The following is a 12,203-nucleotide window of genomic DNA, read 5'->3' as shown; positions in this document are numbered from 1 at the left end:
TCCTCCACCAGCTCACCAGGTTTGTCAGGGTTTAGCCACATGAATAGAAGGCAGCCGCTGGGGTCCTTTCTCTTGACTCTCCTCTGCCTGCAGGAAGAACCTAAACTGTTCATTACTTTCAAGGCCTCCCACAGTCTGCCTTGTCTAGCCCACTACCGTCTCGATGGTGGTGGTGTTGGTGATGATGATGATGGGGAAACCATGAGGAAGGCTGGTCTTTAGCAGCTGCATGTTGTATGCTAGGCATTGTTCTCAGCCTAGGAGAAGGTACGGTTCATCACCTTCATTTAAAATTGTTTTAACGTTTATTTTTGAGAGAGAGACAGAGAGCAAGCAGGGGAGGGGCAGAGAGAGAGAGGGAGACACAGAATCCGAAGCAGGCTCCAGGCTCTGAGCCGTCAGCACAGAGCCCGACGCGGGGCTCGAACTCACAGACCCGAGATCATGACCTGAGCCGAAGTCAGACGCTTAACTGACTGAACCACCCAGGAGCCCCCATCATCTTCATTTAAGAAACAAGGAACAGAGAAGTTAACATACTGGCTCAGGGCTGCACTAGGTGTAGCAGGGTCTGGATTTGAGCCCGGGCAGTTTGCTTCCACAGCCTGACCTCCTGACCGCCATGATGTCGTACTTCTCACACTCTTGTCACTTCAGGTGTCTGGTCTGTACCTCTGTGCTGTGGGCCTTGCTTGCAACTCCCCACTTCTGGGACTTTGTTCAAACCACTCCCTTTGCTAGCAGGCTTTCACTGTCTCTTCCCTTCTAGAAAGCTTCTAGGAAGCTTTCTTTGTTCACCCCAGGTGGAAGCAAAACTGTTTGGTTTTTTATTCTGGGTTGTTCGTAGCTTGCACATGACAATTACGTCCGGCCTTGTGAAGGACACTCTGCCAGGGTGGACAGAACAGACCCCTTTGGAGCCAGACTTGAGTTCAAATCTCAGCTTTATGGTTCTCTTATCCCTTTCATGGTCAGATTTCCTCTGTGAGGGAATACTACCTGTCTCGCGGAGTTATTTCTGAGGATTAAATGAGATTATTTCAAGTGTCTGTATCCTGCCTGACCAATCTTGGGAGCTCAGGAGGTGACAGCAGTGATTTCTCGTGAGGATATTTTATTTCTTGAGAGCATAAACTCCTGGAAGATGGGGGCCTCGTCTCGTCCCGGCCTTCCAAACTAGGCCGGGGCCATACATGTAGTGCCCAGTCAGGATTTGAGGGCAATACTGCTAGTTTTATGTGGTTTGGATCTTACGCTGGGGCTCCCTTCCATTCTGTGTCTGACTCTGTCTGACCCGCATAGTAGGGGCCTGGAGGGAGAGGTATCTCTGAGCTCGGAAGGGAAGTCTTCCAGGAGGAAGGGGTATTGGAGGGGTATTCCGTATTGGAAGGATTCATAGTTGATGGGGAGAGGTATTTTGGGAGCCGTAATGGGCATGTGGGGTCGAGTTAGCATGGTGAACCAGGCTGTCCGGTAAAATGGAACATTTTTCCTCCTAAGTAGCCCTGGGATCTGCCCTCCATGTAGCGCCTTAGCTGCTTCCTATCTTCATACAGCAGTCCTTTCCTGCCTCAAATATCTGTCTGTCGTTACCTCCTCTAAATTTGCCCCGATGGTCCAGGCTGGGTCATGTTCATTTCTTCTGTGCGCCCTCCCGTGGTATCCCGTGCTGTCCCTTGTCACAGCTCAGTAGTGTAATTGTCTTTTGGGTCTCTTGTCCCCACTCAGCTGTGAACTCAACGAGGGTCGGATGGCCCCTCAGTCATCTCTGTATCCTCAGTGTCCAGCACGGGCACCGGGAGGAGAGTGTAAGCACGTTACACAAATTACTGGCGGACGGAAAGGAAGAAACATTTGGGCCGTGGAGGAGATGCCAGGCTATGATATTTGAACCGGGTTCTCTACGACCGGTGGACTTTGAGCAAAGGAGTCCTGTTTCAAAAGAGGCCTCTCAAATGGAGGCAGCATACGCAATGGACCGGTGCAGAGAGGAGGGCGGGTCGGCCAGTCCTGCAGGTCCCGCGTGATAATTCTTGTGTTCACATGTGGAGCGGGTGACTAGACGCGTTTTTATTTGACAAGGTGAGGCCCCCGCCACGACCCAGCTTTTAGGCGTAGCGGTAAGATTTGCCTGAAAGATGGAAGCGGTGCCTTCATGCCACGCTCCCTAAGCTGTTGGAACAGCCGGACAGATGGTACCTGTCACCTGTGTGGAGCGGTTTCCACCGCAAAGTTCACCGCACCACTCATAATGACGTCCCTGTGACTCCCACGCTAACCATTTGTCGTTTGGTTTTAAAGAACTCTCTTGTGGCTGGGGAATGGGCAGGATACAGTTGTTGAATCCTTACAGACTCCTCGAAGGACGTCCTGTTTGAAGACAGAAACTCGTGCTTTGGGTGGTCTCAGGACACTTCCTTCTGTGGTCGTGGATTTTATTAAGGAATTGAGGAGAGGCGTTTTTTTTGTTGTTGTTGTTTTTGGGGGTTTTTTTTGTTTTTTTGATAGTTACAAGATGAATTTTTGGTCGGAAGTCCCAGCGTGCTTAAAGCCTGCCCCCGACCAGTGGTACCCTGCCCTGTGCGGTTTCCGAGGCGTGTGTCTGTGCTCCTGGAGGGCGATTGCACGGTGAGGCAGGCTGTGATGCTATCGTGTGCTAGGCTGGTCCGTGTAGACTGCTGAGCCCCTTGGAGGGCCGGGCTGGGCAGATGGGCCATCCTCAGGGTTTTAGGGCCAGAATCTTACCGGCTGAATGTTGGTAAGCAGCCCTGTGCAGGTGCGAGATGGAAAATGCCGAGTTGTTCTTCTAACAGCACTTGTCGCTGCCCGTTTATGGGGGTCTTGCCGCCCGGGACTGCAAGTCAGCGTCTTGGAAATAGACCCAGTTAAATGGATATTTCCCCTCTTGACCAGGAATGTAGAAGACAGAAAGGTGGAACCCGTCCACTGTGGTAGGGGCCTGTCAACCTCTCTCTGCCTTTTGGGGAGCCACAGTGTCACTGCATTTTTGATCAGGATGTAACCAAGAGGATCAAGACCTAGTTTTGTGGTTGAGCTAGCTCTGGAGTATCTCTGAATCCTTTGCTTCACTGGAGCATGTATTCAAGTAGGTGATCGAGTGTGAGTTGAGCAGAGTAAGAGGGGCCCCATCACACCTTCTGGATTTGCACCTCTTTTCTGTACAGTGGAAATCCTGCCACTGTTCCGGACGGGGTCAGTGTCAAGGAGCCATCTTTGGGGCCGGGCACCTGATCTCGGGGGCCTGGCTGGCCCTCTTCCGGTGCCCGCCGATGCCATGCCATGGCAGGTGACTCTCAAGCCCTCGGGACATCGTGCTGGCTCTCGGTGCCCGTGGCTGTGCTGCTGGGGTGTTGAGGGGGCCCCGAGAGCAACACCAGCCGGCCCCGGGAGCACGCGGTGGGGACCACAAGGCACGAGGCAAACACGCGAGGCTCCGGGTGCTCCTTTCCTCTGCGCTGTGGTGTTCGAGAACTTTCCCTTTTAGGAGCAGTTTTGAAAATGGTATGTGTGGGTGCACTTTAATTATAGTCTCATGTTTCAAGTACGGCCACAGAAGGGTTTGTTTTTTCCTTTAGCCACACGTTAGCTTCTTCAAAGAGCTCATCCCAGGCTGCAATTTCCAGAGTTCTGAAGTATTTTTAACATGAAGTTGTTAGTCTCTTTGAAATCTGGGCTCCCGTGTTTCCTTTCAGACAGCAAACGGGGCCGTGCAGGGGGAGCCGAGCGTCTTCTTCCCAGCTACGTTTCGAGCTTTATTTTGTTGTCTTTCCCCATTTCTTGTAGTCATTCCCCTGCTGCAGGCGCTGGCTTACTCAGCTGCACTCACATACTCCTCTGCCTGCTAATCCCACTTCTGAGAGTCTTTCCTGAGGAAATCATTTAAATGCAGATAAAGCTGTATGTACAAAGATGTGTATTTCCTTTACGTATAAAAGTGCAAAATCGGAGATGACCTAAATGTCAAATAAAGGGACCGGCAGAAACTGGCACATGCATGCCTACAGTGGAATATTAATGCAGCCATTAAAACTTATGTTTCTAAAGCAAATTCAGTAAGACAAATGCTTCTAATAATAAAATTCGAAGGGAAAACAATTAAGCCCCAGTGCAGCGTCACCCAGGCCAAAATGCGTGGAAAAAAAGGATGGAAGGAAGTCCACGGCATGTCTGTTGTAGGTACCTGGAGGACGGTCATGTTCTTTTTCTTGTCTCTGTTACCCGTTTCCTGTAATGAGGATATATTGTGTTGAGAGTTTTAGAGAAGGAAAAAGAGCATGCACCCAGCAGCGCCTTTGTGATCGCTTTTTATTTTTTATTTTTTTTATTTTTTTTATTTTTCAACGTTTTTTATTTATTTTTGGGACAGAGAGAGACAGAGCATGAACAGGGGAGGGGCACAGAGGGAGGGAGACACAGAATCGGAAACAGGCTCCAGGCTCTGAGCCATCAGCCCAGAGCCCGACGCGGGGCTCGAACTCACGGACCGCGAGATCGTGACCTGGCTGAAGTCGGACGCTTAACCGACTGCGCCACCCAGACGCCCCATTTTGTGATCGCTTTTTAGATTCAGGGCTGTCCCGTCCCTCCAGAACTGGTGCCAGAGCAGTGATGAAGGAGGAGCCTGTGGTCTGAATGGGTTCTCGGTCATCCTACTTTAAATACCCGGGATTGTTAGAAAAAGTGTTTAAACAAATGGAACAGGGCCTCTGCGGATGTATGAGTCAGAGATTATTAGGGATCACTTGGGGTTTGTTTGTTTGTTTGTTTGTTTTTTAATGTTTTCCTTCTTCTTGATGTTCCTTCTGCTTCCAGGGAAATCGGTTGAAGTGGAAATGAGCACCCAGGATGAACCGACGGAGAGGTGAGTGTGTGGCGTTCGGGAAGAAGACGGCGGTTGGTCGGTCTGCTGGGTACACTGTGGCTCCCTCCCGTTCAGTGAGTCCCCTGCCTCTTGTACGTGAAGCGTAAACAGCTGTGAAACTGACGGTGCCCTCGCAAAGCCCGCAGCCTTCAGTCAGTCGTTTTAGGTCATTCGTGGCATTTCTCTGTTAGGTTCTGTGACTGGGACGACACGTTCCTTCTGTCGGCCCCTGGGTACCTGCAGGCTAAACGTCACATGCCTCAGCCTGACACTTGAGGCCCTCCTCGGTCTGACCCGTCTTTCTTTCTGTCATGTTCCCCGTGCTGCGGTCTTATCTGACCTGTTGCTGTCCTCCAGCCCGTGCCTGGACACGAGCCGTATGCTCGACTTCTTCCTGTTGTAGTTTGGAAGTCCTTCAGCAGAGTCGGCGTTCGTGGCGATGAACCTGGCTCTCCCCGGCGCCCCCGTCTCTCTACGACTTCCCGGGATCAGCGATTCTTCCTGTAGCACTTGGCACATCGTCACATTGCAGCACTTAACCACATGGCGATGTGACGCTTCCTGCATTTACCTTCCCGCTCCCAGAATTCCCCGGAACGGGAAAGCGGCTAGCGTATAACCGGGTGTTGGCGTGTGTCCGCTGCTGCTCTAGGCATTCGTGTTCATTATTTCTGACCCTAGGAGGCAAGCATTGTTGTTCCCATTTTAGGGCGAGGAACCTGAGGGTCAGAGTTGCATGCTTGCCTTGAAAAGGCAGAGCTGGAGTTTGAACCTGAGTCTGTCGTACTCCTGAGGCCTTATTACCGCAAATTGCCTTTTTGGGGACAGAGACTGTGTCTTGAATTCCAGCCCCAAGTGTGTAGCGTATAGTTGGAGTTCACAAAACGCTCATGGAATAAATGTATACTTTCTTAGTTTGCCTCGATGGCCCACAGGGAGGGTCAAGGTGTCGTCCTCCTCTGTTTACTGGTTAGAGGTTCTGACTGTTGTTAGTGCTATGGGTATTTCCCTCCTCTTTGGAACAGCGACCCTTTGGGCTTCTGGGGCTAAGATGTCTGGGGTGCAGAACTGTAGATTTTATGGGCATGTTGAAGGCCACATCATCAGAGTGAGCAGGTGGGGAGGCATCACCGCTCACCGGAGGATGTTTTAATCAGAGCTTCTGTGAGTTCGGAAGAAAACTCCTTTCCCACTGTAGTATTTTTGCAGATCCCTCCCGGTTTGACCCTCCGCTCCCATCCTTCTAATAACGGATCGCATTGCAGTGGCGGGCCGTGGAGAGGGCAAGCAAGGCCTCCAGGGTGGAGGCGGTCGTAACTGAGAGCTAAAGGATGAGGCCAGGGGCAGGGATTGCCGGAGAGTGTCCGTGTGCGAGGCGAGGGAGACGTGGCCCTGCGAGCTGGTGCCGGGAACGTAAGGGTCAAGGCCAGAGGACAGGCAGGGCCTTGCTGGACTGGTCCTCAGATTCTCTGTTAAGAGCGCAGATTCTGTGCTGCAGGAAGAGGGGAGTCTTTGAAGGAGGGTAAGCTGGGGCCAGGCAAGAGATTTGCTATTGTGAAAGACGCCCGTGGTTGCTTGGAGAATGGGCTGCGGGGCAGGGCGGGGGAGGGGTGGGGTGGGGAGGGGGGGGTGCGTGGAGCCTCCTTCAGCCCCCTTAACCATGTGTCACCCTTCCCGTTTCCGACAGGTTTGTTTCTTTTCCTTCTGTTCTGCCTTTTTCAGCTGTAGGCTTAGCGCTCACACGGGTCACTCCTAAGCTAATTAAATGGGTGCCCTTGGCCCATTCGGCACTTTGGCAAGGCAGCGACAAGCCCATGCGTCCATCACACTGTCTGGGCGAAGTTGCATCTGGTGTTTACCTGTTAATGAATGCGTGGCAGCTCCGGAGTCCTTTGCTCTTGTCTGAGCTCATGAATAATGAGACAAGAAGTAATAGGAAAAAGTGGGAGAAAAAAAAGAGCTTAAATTAAGGAGCTTATCTATAATGGAGACTCAGGTGGGCTTTTCGCAGAGTTCAGGGTGTTCTTCTTTATGGCTTAGGTGGCTCTTGGCAAATACAGGTTAATAACCAGATGATTGCCAGAGTGGTGGTTTTGGGACCTGCTTGGAGGCCGTGAGGGTTTTGAGAGTTTTAAACCCATAAGGCCTCTTCCTGGGTTTGAGGTGGCCTCCCACTTTCTCCTGGGGTCCCAGAGCCAGACAGACCTGGGTTCAAGTGTGAGCTCTGCCACTAAGAAGCTGTGAGACAGTGAGCAACTTGTGATGCAGCTCAGTCTCCCCAGCTCTGAATGAGGATGGTCGTCCCTGCCTCAGAGGGTTTCTGTGGGGACCAGGTAAGGTAGTACATCTAACATGCCTGGTACAGAGGGAGCCCTCGATAAGCAGCTGCCTTTGACCCGTGCTCTTTCTTAGGCTCCCTCCCCATAAGCCACGTAGTGGCTCCCCCTTCACTGGCTCCAGACTCAAGCCCACGGCGTGCTTTTTGTTTTTAGAGCGTCCTCACTAAAAACTGCTCTGGGGAAGCAAAAGGGCTCCAAAACAAAGTTGTAAATACGGGGAAATTACAAGGGGCCAAGTGATCTTAAGTGTTTGTTCCCAAGTCATGGTCCTGGCTTGGAATCTTAGTGTGGGAAACGATTTCTCTTTCAATCCCTATGGTCAAGGATCGAGGAAGACAATTTAACCTACCAACACATCCTGCCTGAGTCTCCTGAGCCTTCTGCCTCTCACGCGTTGTCCGACTGTGAAATGTCCGAGAAGTCCTCCGGCCTCTCACGAGACCAGAAGCAAGACAGTGAGACCGGGAGGACCTCGGTAATGGCGAACCATTTTTCTCAAGGTAAGCTGAGCTTTGCTAAGCACTTCAGATGCGGCCAAGGTTTCCTGGTTTAAACAGTAATTTGCCGTCTTGCCTGAGTAAGCAGAGCGTAGTGACATTCGAATATTTGTCTGATGAAAGGAGATCCTGGCAGGGCCAAAGCTGGTCATTCAGACTATCATTTATCACCAGGGAAAGCTGCGGTTGTTGAAAGTGTTGGTGATTGGGGAAGAGTCATTTTTATTTCTTAATGATGACTTATTACGTGATTTGCCATTTCCTCGTGCTTCTGACGGTGGCAGAAAACAGGCTGGAAAGCAGAGGTTATGTGTCTGTTCCAAGTGTGGTTAATTTCCTGGTGTTCCTTTCAGACGCTTTCCGAGGCACTGTCGCTTTGAAGACTCTTGCTTTGAATCGTACAGATTCCCCAGAGCACCTAACCACCCCCCCCCCCCCCCCCCCCCCCCCCCCACTGCCCACCATTTGAACATTTTGTACTTATGTCAATCTACAGTATTTCCCTTTAGCGTGTGACCCTTCATCCTTCGGCTCAGTCCCTTGTCCTGCCTCTGACTGTGGCCCATGGGCTCAGTCGGTAGAATCAGTCTCCCAAGCCTCCATCTACCCGAGCTCCCTTTTACCTCTTCTGCATTTACAGTCTTCATTGCCTCCTGTTGGGTGTTAGGGAGGGATTCATGTTTATAAGTCAATGTGTTTCCGAAGTTCAAGGGATAATATAGACCAGGGATTGGCAAATTTTTCCTGACAAAGGCCAGATAGTAAATATTTTGGGCTTTGGGGAGCATATGGTCTTTGTTGTAGTTACTCAATCCTGTTGTTGTAGCAGAAAGCAGCCATAGACAAAAAAACGTAAATGAGCGAGTGTGGCTCTGTTCCAATAAAACTTTATTTACCAAAACAGGTGGTAGGTGGGTTCGACCTAGGAGCTGTGGTTTTCTGACCCTTGGTATATGTTCTGGACCTCAGCTGACATCCTCTGGTCTCTCCTTTCTTCCAGTGGTTGTTGGCAAGACACCCAGAGTGGACCCAGAGCACGAATCAGACACTGGCACCTCCATTCTAAAAGCCTTTTGTTGACACCTGATCACGTAGAACGTGGTTTTCAAAAATCAAAATCTTTTTTAGCAACAGAGCTCCACCCCCCTTTTTTTCAGATGAAACTTTACATGGAGGCCAAACATGTGAAAGGGCTGCAGGTAGAGCCTTTATCCTCCCTGCTGGCTTCTGAGGCTTCTCTAGGATACCCCGAGCCCAGAGGAGCACAGTCTGAAAACATACCTGGAGCGTGGAATATACACGTGTGATATAACTGAGGTGTTACCTGGGTTCTTCTAGCCGGTTACCTAGATGTGCCTTCTTTGGATCTCTGGCTGTATCCCTGTGTGACTTCTGTGAGTCTTGTGTACTAGGTCTCTCTCGGTTATTTCTGGCTCTTTGATCTGCCTTCTGCTGAATTGGGTCAGACCTATGAGTTGTTTCCTTGTCCTTATTTGCACTTCCTTCTGTACTGTATCAACCTGGCATGGAACTCATTGCCTTTCCAAGAACCCCCGAATCGACTCCTACAAGGCCTTTGTGGGAGAAACATACTTGATTGAGAGCTTGAGGAATTATAAGGCAGTGGGGGGGTTACAGCGCAGCAGGCCAGATCATTTAATGGGAATATTTGAGATCTCTGTTCTTTCAAACCCATCTGATATGGTGCTGGGTACCTCTCTCTGCTTTCTCTCGCCTGCCCCTCTTTTTTCCTACCCTCCCACATGTCTGCCCCCCTCCCCCCCCCCCCCCAGCCAACCTTGGTTTATTTCCAATATAGAACCATTTAGGCATCTCCTTTACGTCTCATTATTCTGGGCACCCCTGACCTTGGGCTTATCATGCCCTCCCGGTGAATTTACCAAGCACTTTCCTGAATGGGGACAGTGTTCTCTGGAGCCCTCCTAATACACTTCACTTTTAGCTTTTTTGGTTTGCTTCTCTTCAGACTTTTGGTCTCTGCATCTGTTTTTCCTTTTGTCGTGTTTTTATTCTAAGTAGAGAGATAATTTAAGGATTTTTCCTTTTTTCACTTGACATTATATCATAAGCTTTCTGACATGTTGTTACATAACATCATTTTTAGTGGCTTTAGAATATAGTCCGTTGAATGGCTGAACTGCAGTTTTCCTTATGTTCCCCCGTTGCTGAACATTTCAGTCCTTTCTAAAATTCCACAATTACGAACACTGCTGCAAGGGAGTATCTTTGAACACGAAGCTTTCTTTCTCCTTATTTTGGGGCATTTTCTTCTCCTCGATTCTGTGAAGTGGAACTACGAGGCCAAAGATGCACACGCGGGTTTTAGCGGTTGCTTTTTGCAGGATTTTTGGCTTTAAAGAGTTCGCGTTCGTCAGAAGGATATTAGTTGTAAGAGGGACAGCTGTTTTTCTCCCGTTTTGTAAAGATGAGTGTCGTGTTTCCCTCTCTCGGTTAGGGCTGCATAATTAATAAGTGGTGTCCAGTTCGACTGGGAATGTTTCCTTAAGCCCCAGCGATGCTTCCAGCCCCTGGCCAGACTCAGCAGGAGGTGACGCGGGCCCATGGCTGCCAAGCGCTGTTACCCCAGAAGCCGGCAGCGGGTGATGCAGATCTAAACCCGCTCGGAGGACTGCGGTCGAAATAGAGAAGTTCCCGCCTCACTCCGTCCTGACTGGCCGCCGGCAGATTTGCGACGCAGCCAGGCAGGGACGGGAGGTGCCGCCAGGACCTGGCTGCAGACGGGTTCCCCCGGCTGCGGGCTGCGGCGAGGGCCTCGCACGTTCCACCAGATGACTGGCCACACTTCCGGCATTAATCGAGATAGCTGAAGGCCCGGGAATTAAGTCACCTCATAAACATTCAGATTCATGGCAGAATTACTATTTAATTAGGAAAAGATCTGTAACATGGTGCTACTTTTAAATGAAAGTCATTTTGGAGGAATTAAAACTGGGTCGTAACATTAGTCTAATGTTTTAAAACAAACATTACTAAGACACACTGAGTGTACCCTAATTGATGAATTAAAGACATTAGTTTTGCCTTTGGATACCTAATGTGGTTATGCTTTAGATCCTGATTCTAGAGTGTACCTCGAGATTGCAACTGTGTCTCTTCCTTTCTTTGTTCAAGTGAGATGTGGCAGAGGCTAGAAAAATAGGACATGCTCAGTATAGAACATTTGGGAAATTTAAATTTTTACATCTTATTAAATGTTATATTGAGATACAGTGTAGAAGTTTTGAGAAACCTGAAATCTAACACCCAAAGGCAACTGCTGTCAATATTTAGGTATCTTTTCTTTTTTGTGTGTTTATGTGTCTTTTCTGTCTGTAAACTTTTAAATAGAGTTATAATTGTGCTGGATAATCCATTTTGTATCTGTGTTTTTCTGCGATATTACATGGTCCTCATGATATAATTTCAGTAGCTGTGTCATATTGCATCACGGTGGATGTAACACAGCTTACTTAATAATCTGAGTTATTTTCAGTTTTAAGTGCTCCGTATAGTGCTGAAGATTAACATTTTCATGCATTCTGGCACATGGTTGTCAGCATGTCTGGTGATCTCTTTGAATAGATTCCTAGAAGTAGACTTATTTGGGGAAAGACATTGGAAAAGAACCCTTCTACGGCTAATGATAAAAATAGTTCCCCAAAGTCACGCACATTTATATTCACACGAACAGGATGTGCCCTTGAGAGTACCCTTCTTACAACTTTCACTAGCACTGGGATTATCATTTTGCTTTGTGTTTAAGTCTTAAATTAGTAAGTGGCAAATGGATAAATATATTCCTTCCAGAGAATTAGTCTCAAAAATATCTGGATTCATTATGAAGGTAGTTTAATCAACTCTCAGGCAATTCAGGCAGACTTGAAAGTGATCTGTTAGTTTCACCATAAGGAAGATTTTAAATTAATATTTGATATTTAGAAGAATAAAGGGCTGCATTACAGCTAGCATTAAAATTGTATGGAATATAATTTTTCCATGTGCTGTAAAGCCCCCTCCTTGTGGAGGGCTGCAGAGAATCATTACAGAGCTGTGTCTGTGGGCTGTGGTCACCATGCCTGGGAAAAAATCGCCAGTCACTGACTGACTCAACACATCCCGCACGATTTAGAATTTCAAGATCGTGGCATAATCTGTAAATTATTCCATTTGTTGGGGGCTTCAGACTTTAAATTAAAAATACTCTCCTTCCCGTAGACTTAGTAATGGAACATATACAAGAAATTCGAAGCTTGAGGAGACGTTTAGAAGAATCAATCAAAACAAACGAGAAACTTCGGGGACAACTGGAAAGGCAAGGGTGTGAATTTGATCAAGGTAAGGGAGGACCTTGTCGCCAGCCTGCCTGTGCTTCATCCGGGAAGGGACTCCGGTTACGTTTGCCTGGATAAGCTTTCCCCGTGTTGGGGAGAACTCACCCCGGTGGCCAGAGAGATTTCCGCTCAA

General features: G+C 48.9%; 1 protein-coding gene across 5 annotated transcripts in view; it reads left to right on the top strand.

The window, feature by feature from the left end:
* CDK5RAP2 (CDK5 regulatory subunit associated protein 2) overlaps positions 1–12,203 on the top strand; it is a 172,574-nt gene that overhangs the window by 134,290 nt on the left and 26,081 nt on the right. For 4 of the 5 annotated variants that reach the window (XM_030294528.1, XM_030294524.1, XM_030294526.2 and 1 more), the window contains 3 exons: positions 4,834–4,882; positions 7,546–7,721; positions 11,955–12,074. In XM_030294528.1, coding sequence (XP_030150388.1) covers positions 4,834–4,882; positions 7,546–7,721; positions 11,955–12,074 — 345 coding nt within the window. The remainder of the gene's footprint in view (positions 1–4,833; positions 4,883–7,545; positions 7,722–11,954; positions 12,075–12,203) is intronic. The other variant, XM_030294525.1, reaches the window with a different exon arrangement.

The sequence above is a fragment of the Lynx canadensis genome, chromosome D4 (genome assembly GCF_007474595.2).
Source record: "Lynx canadensis isolate LIC74 chromosome D4, mLynCan4.pri.v2, whole genome shotgun sequence".
Taxonomy (NCBI): Eukaryota; Metazoa; Chordata; class Mammalia; order Carnivora; family Felidae; genus Lynx; species Lynx canadensis.
The sequence above is the reverse complement of the archived record's forward strand: the minus strand, read 5'-3'. Positions and strand labels throughout refer to the sequence as shown.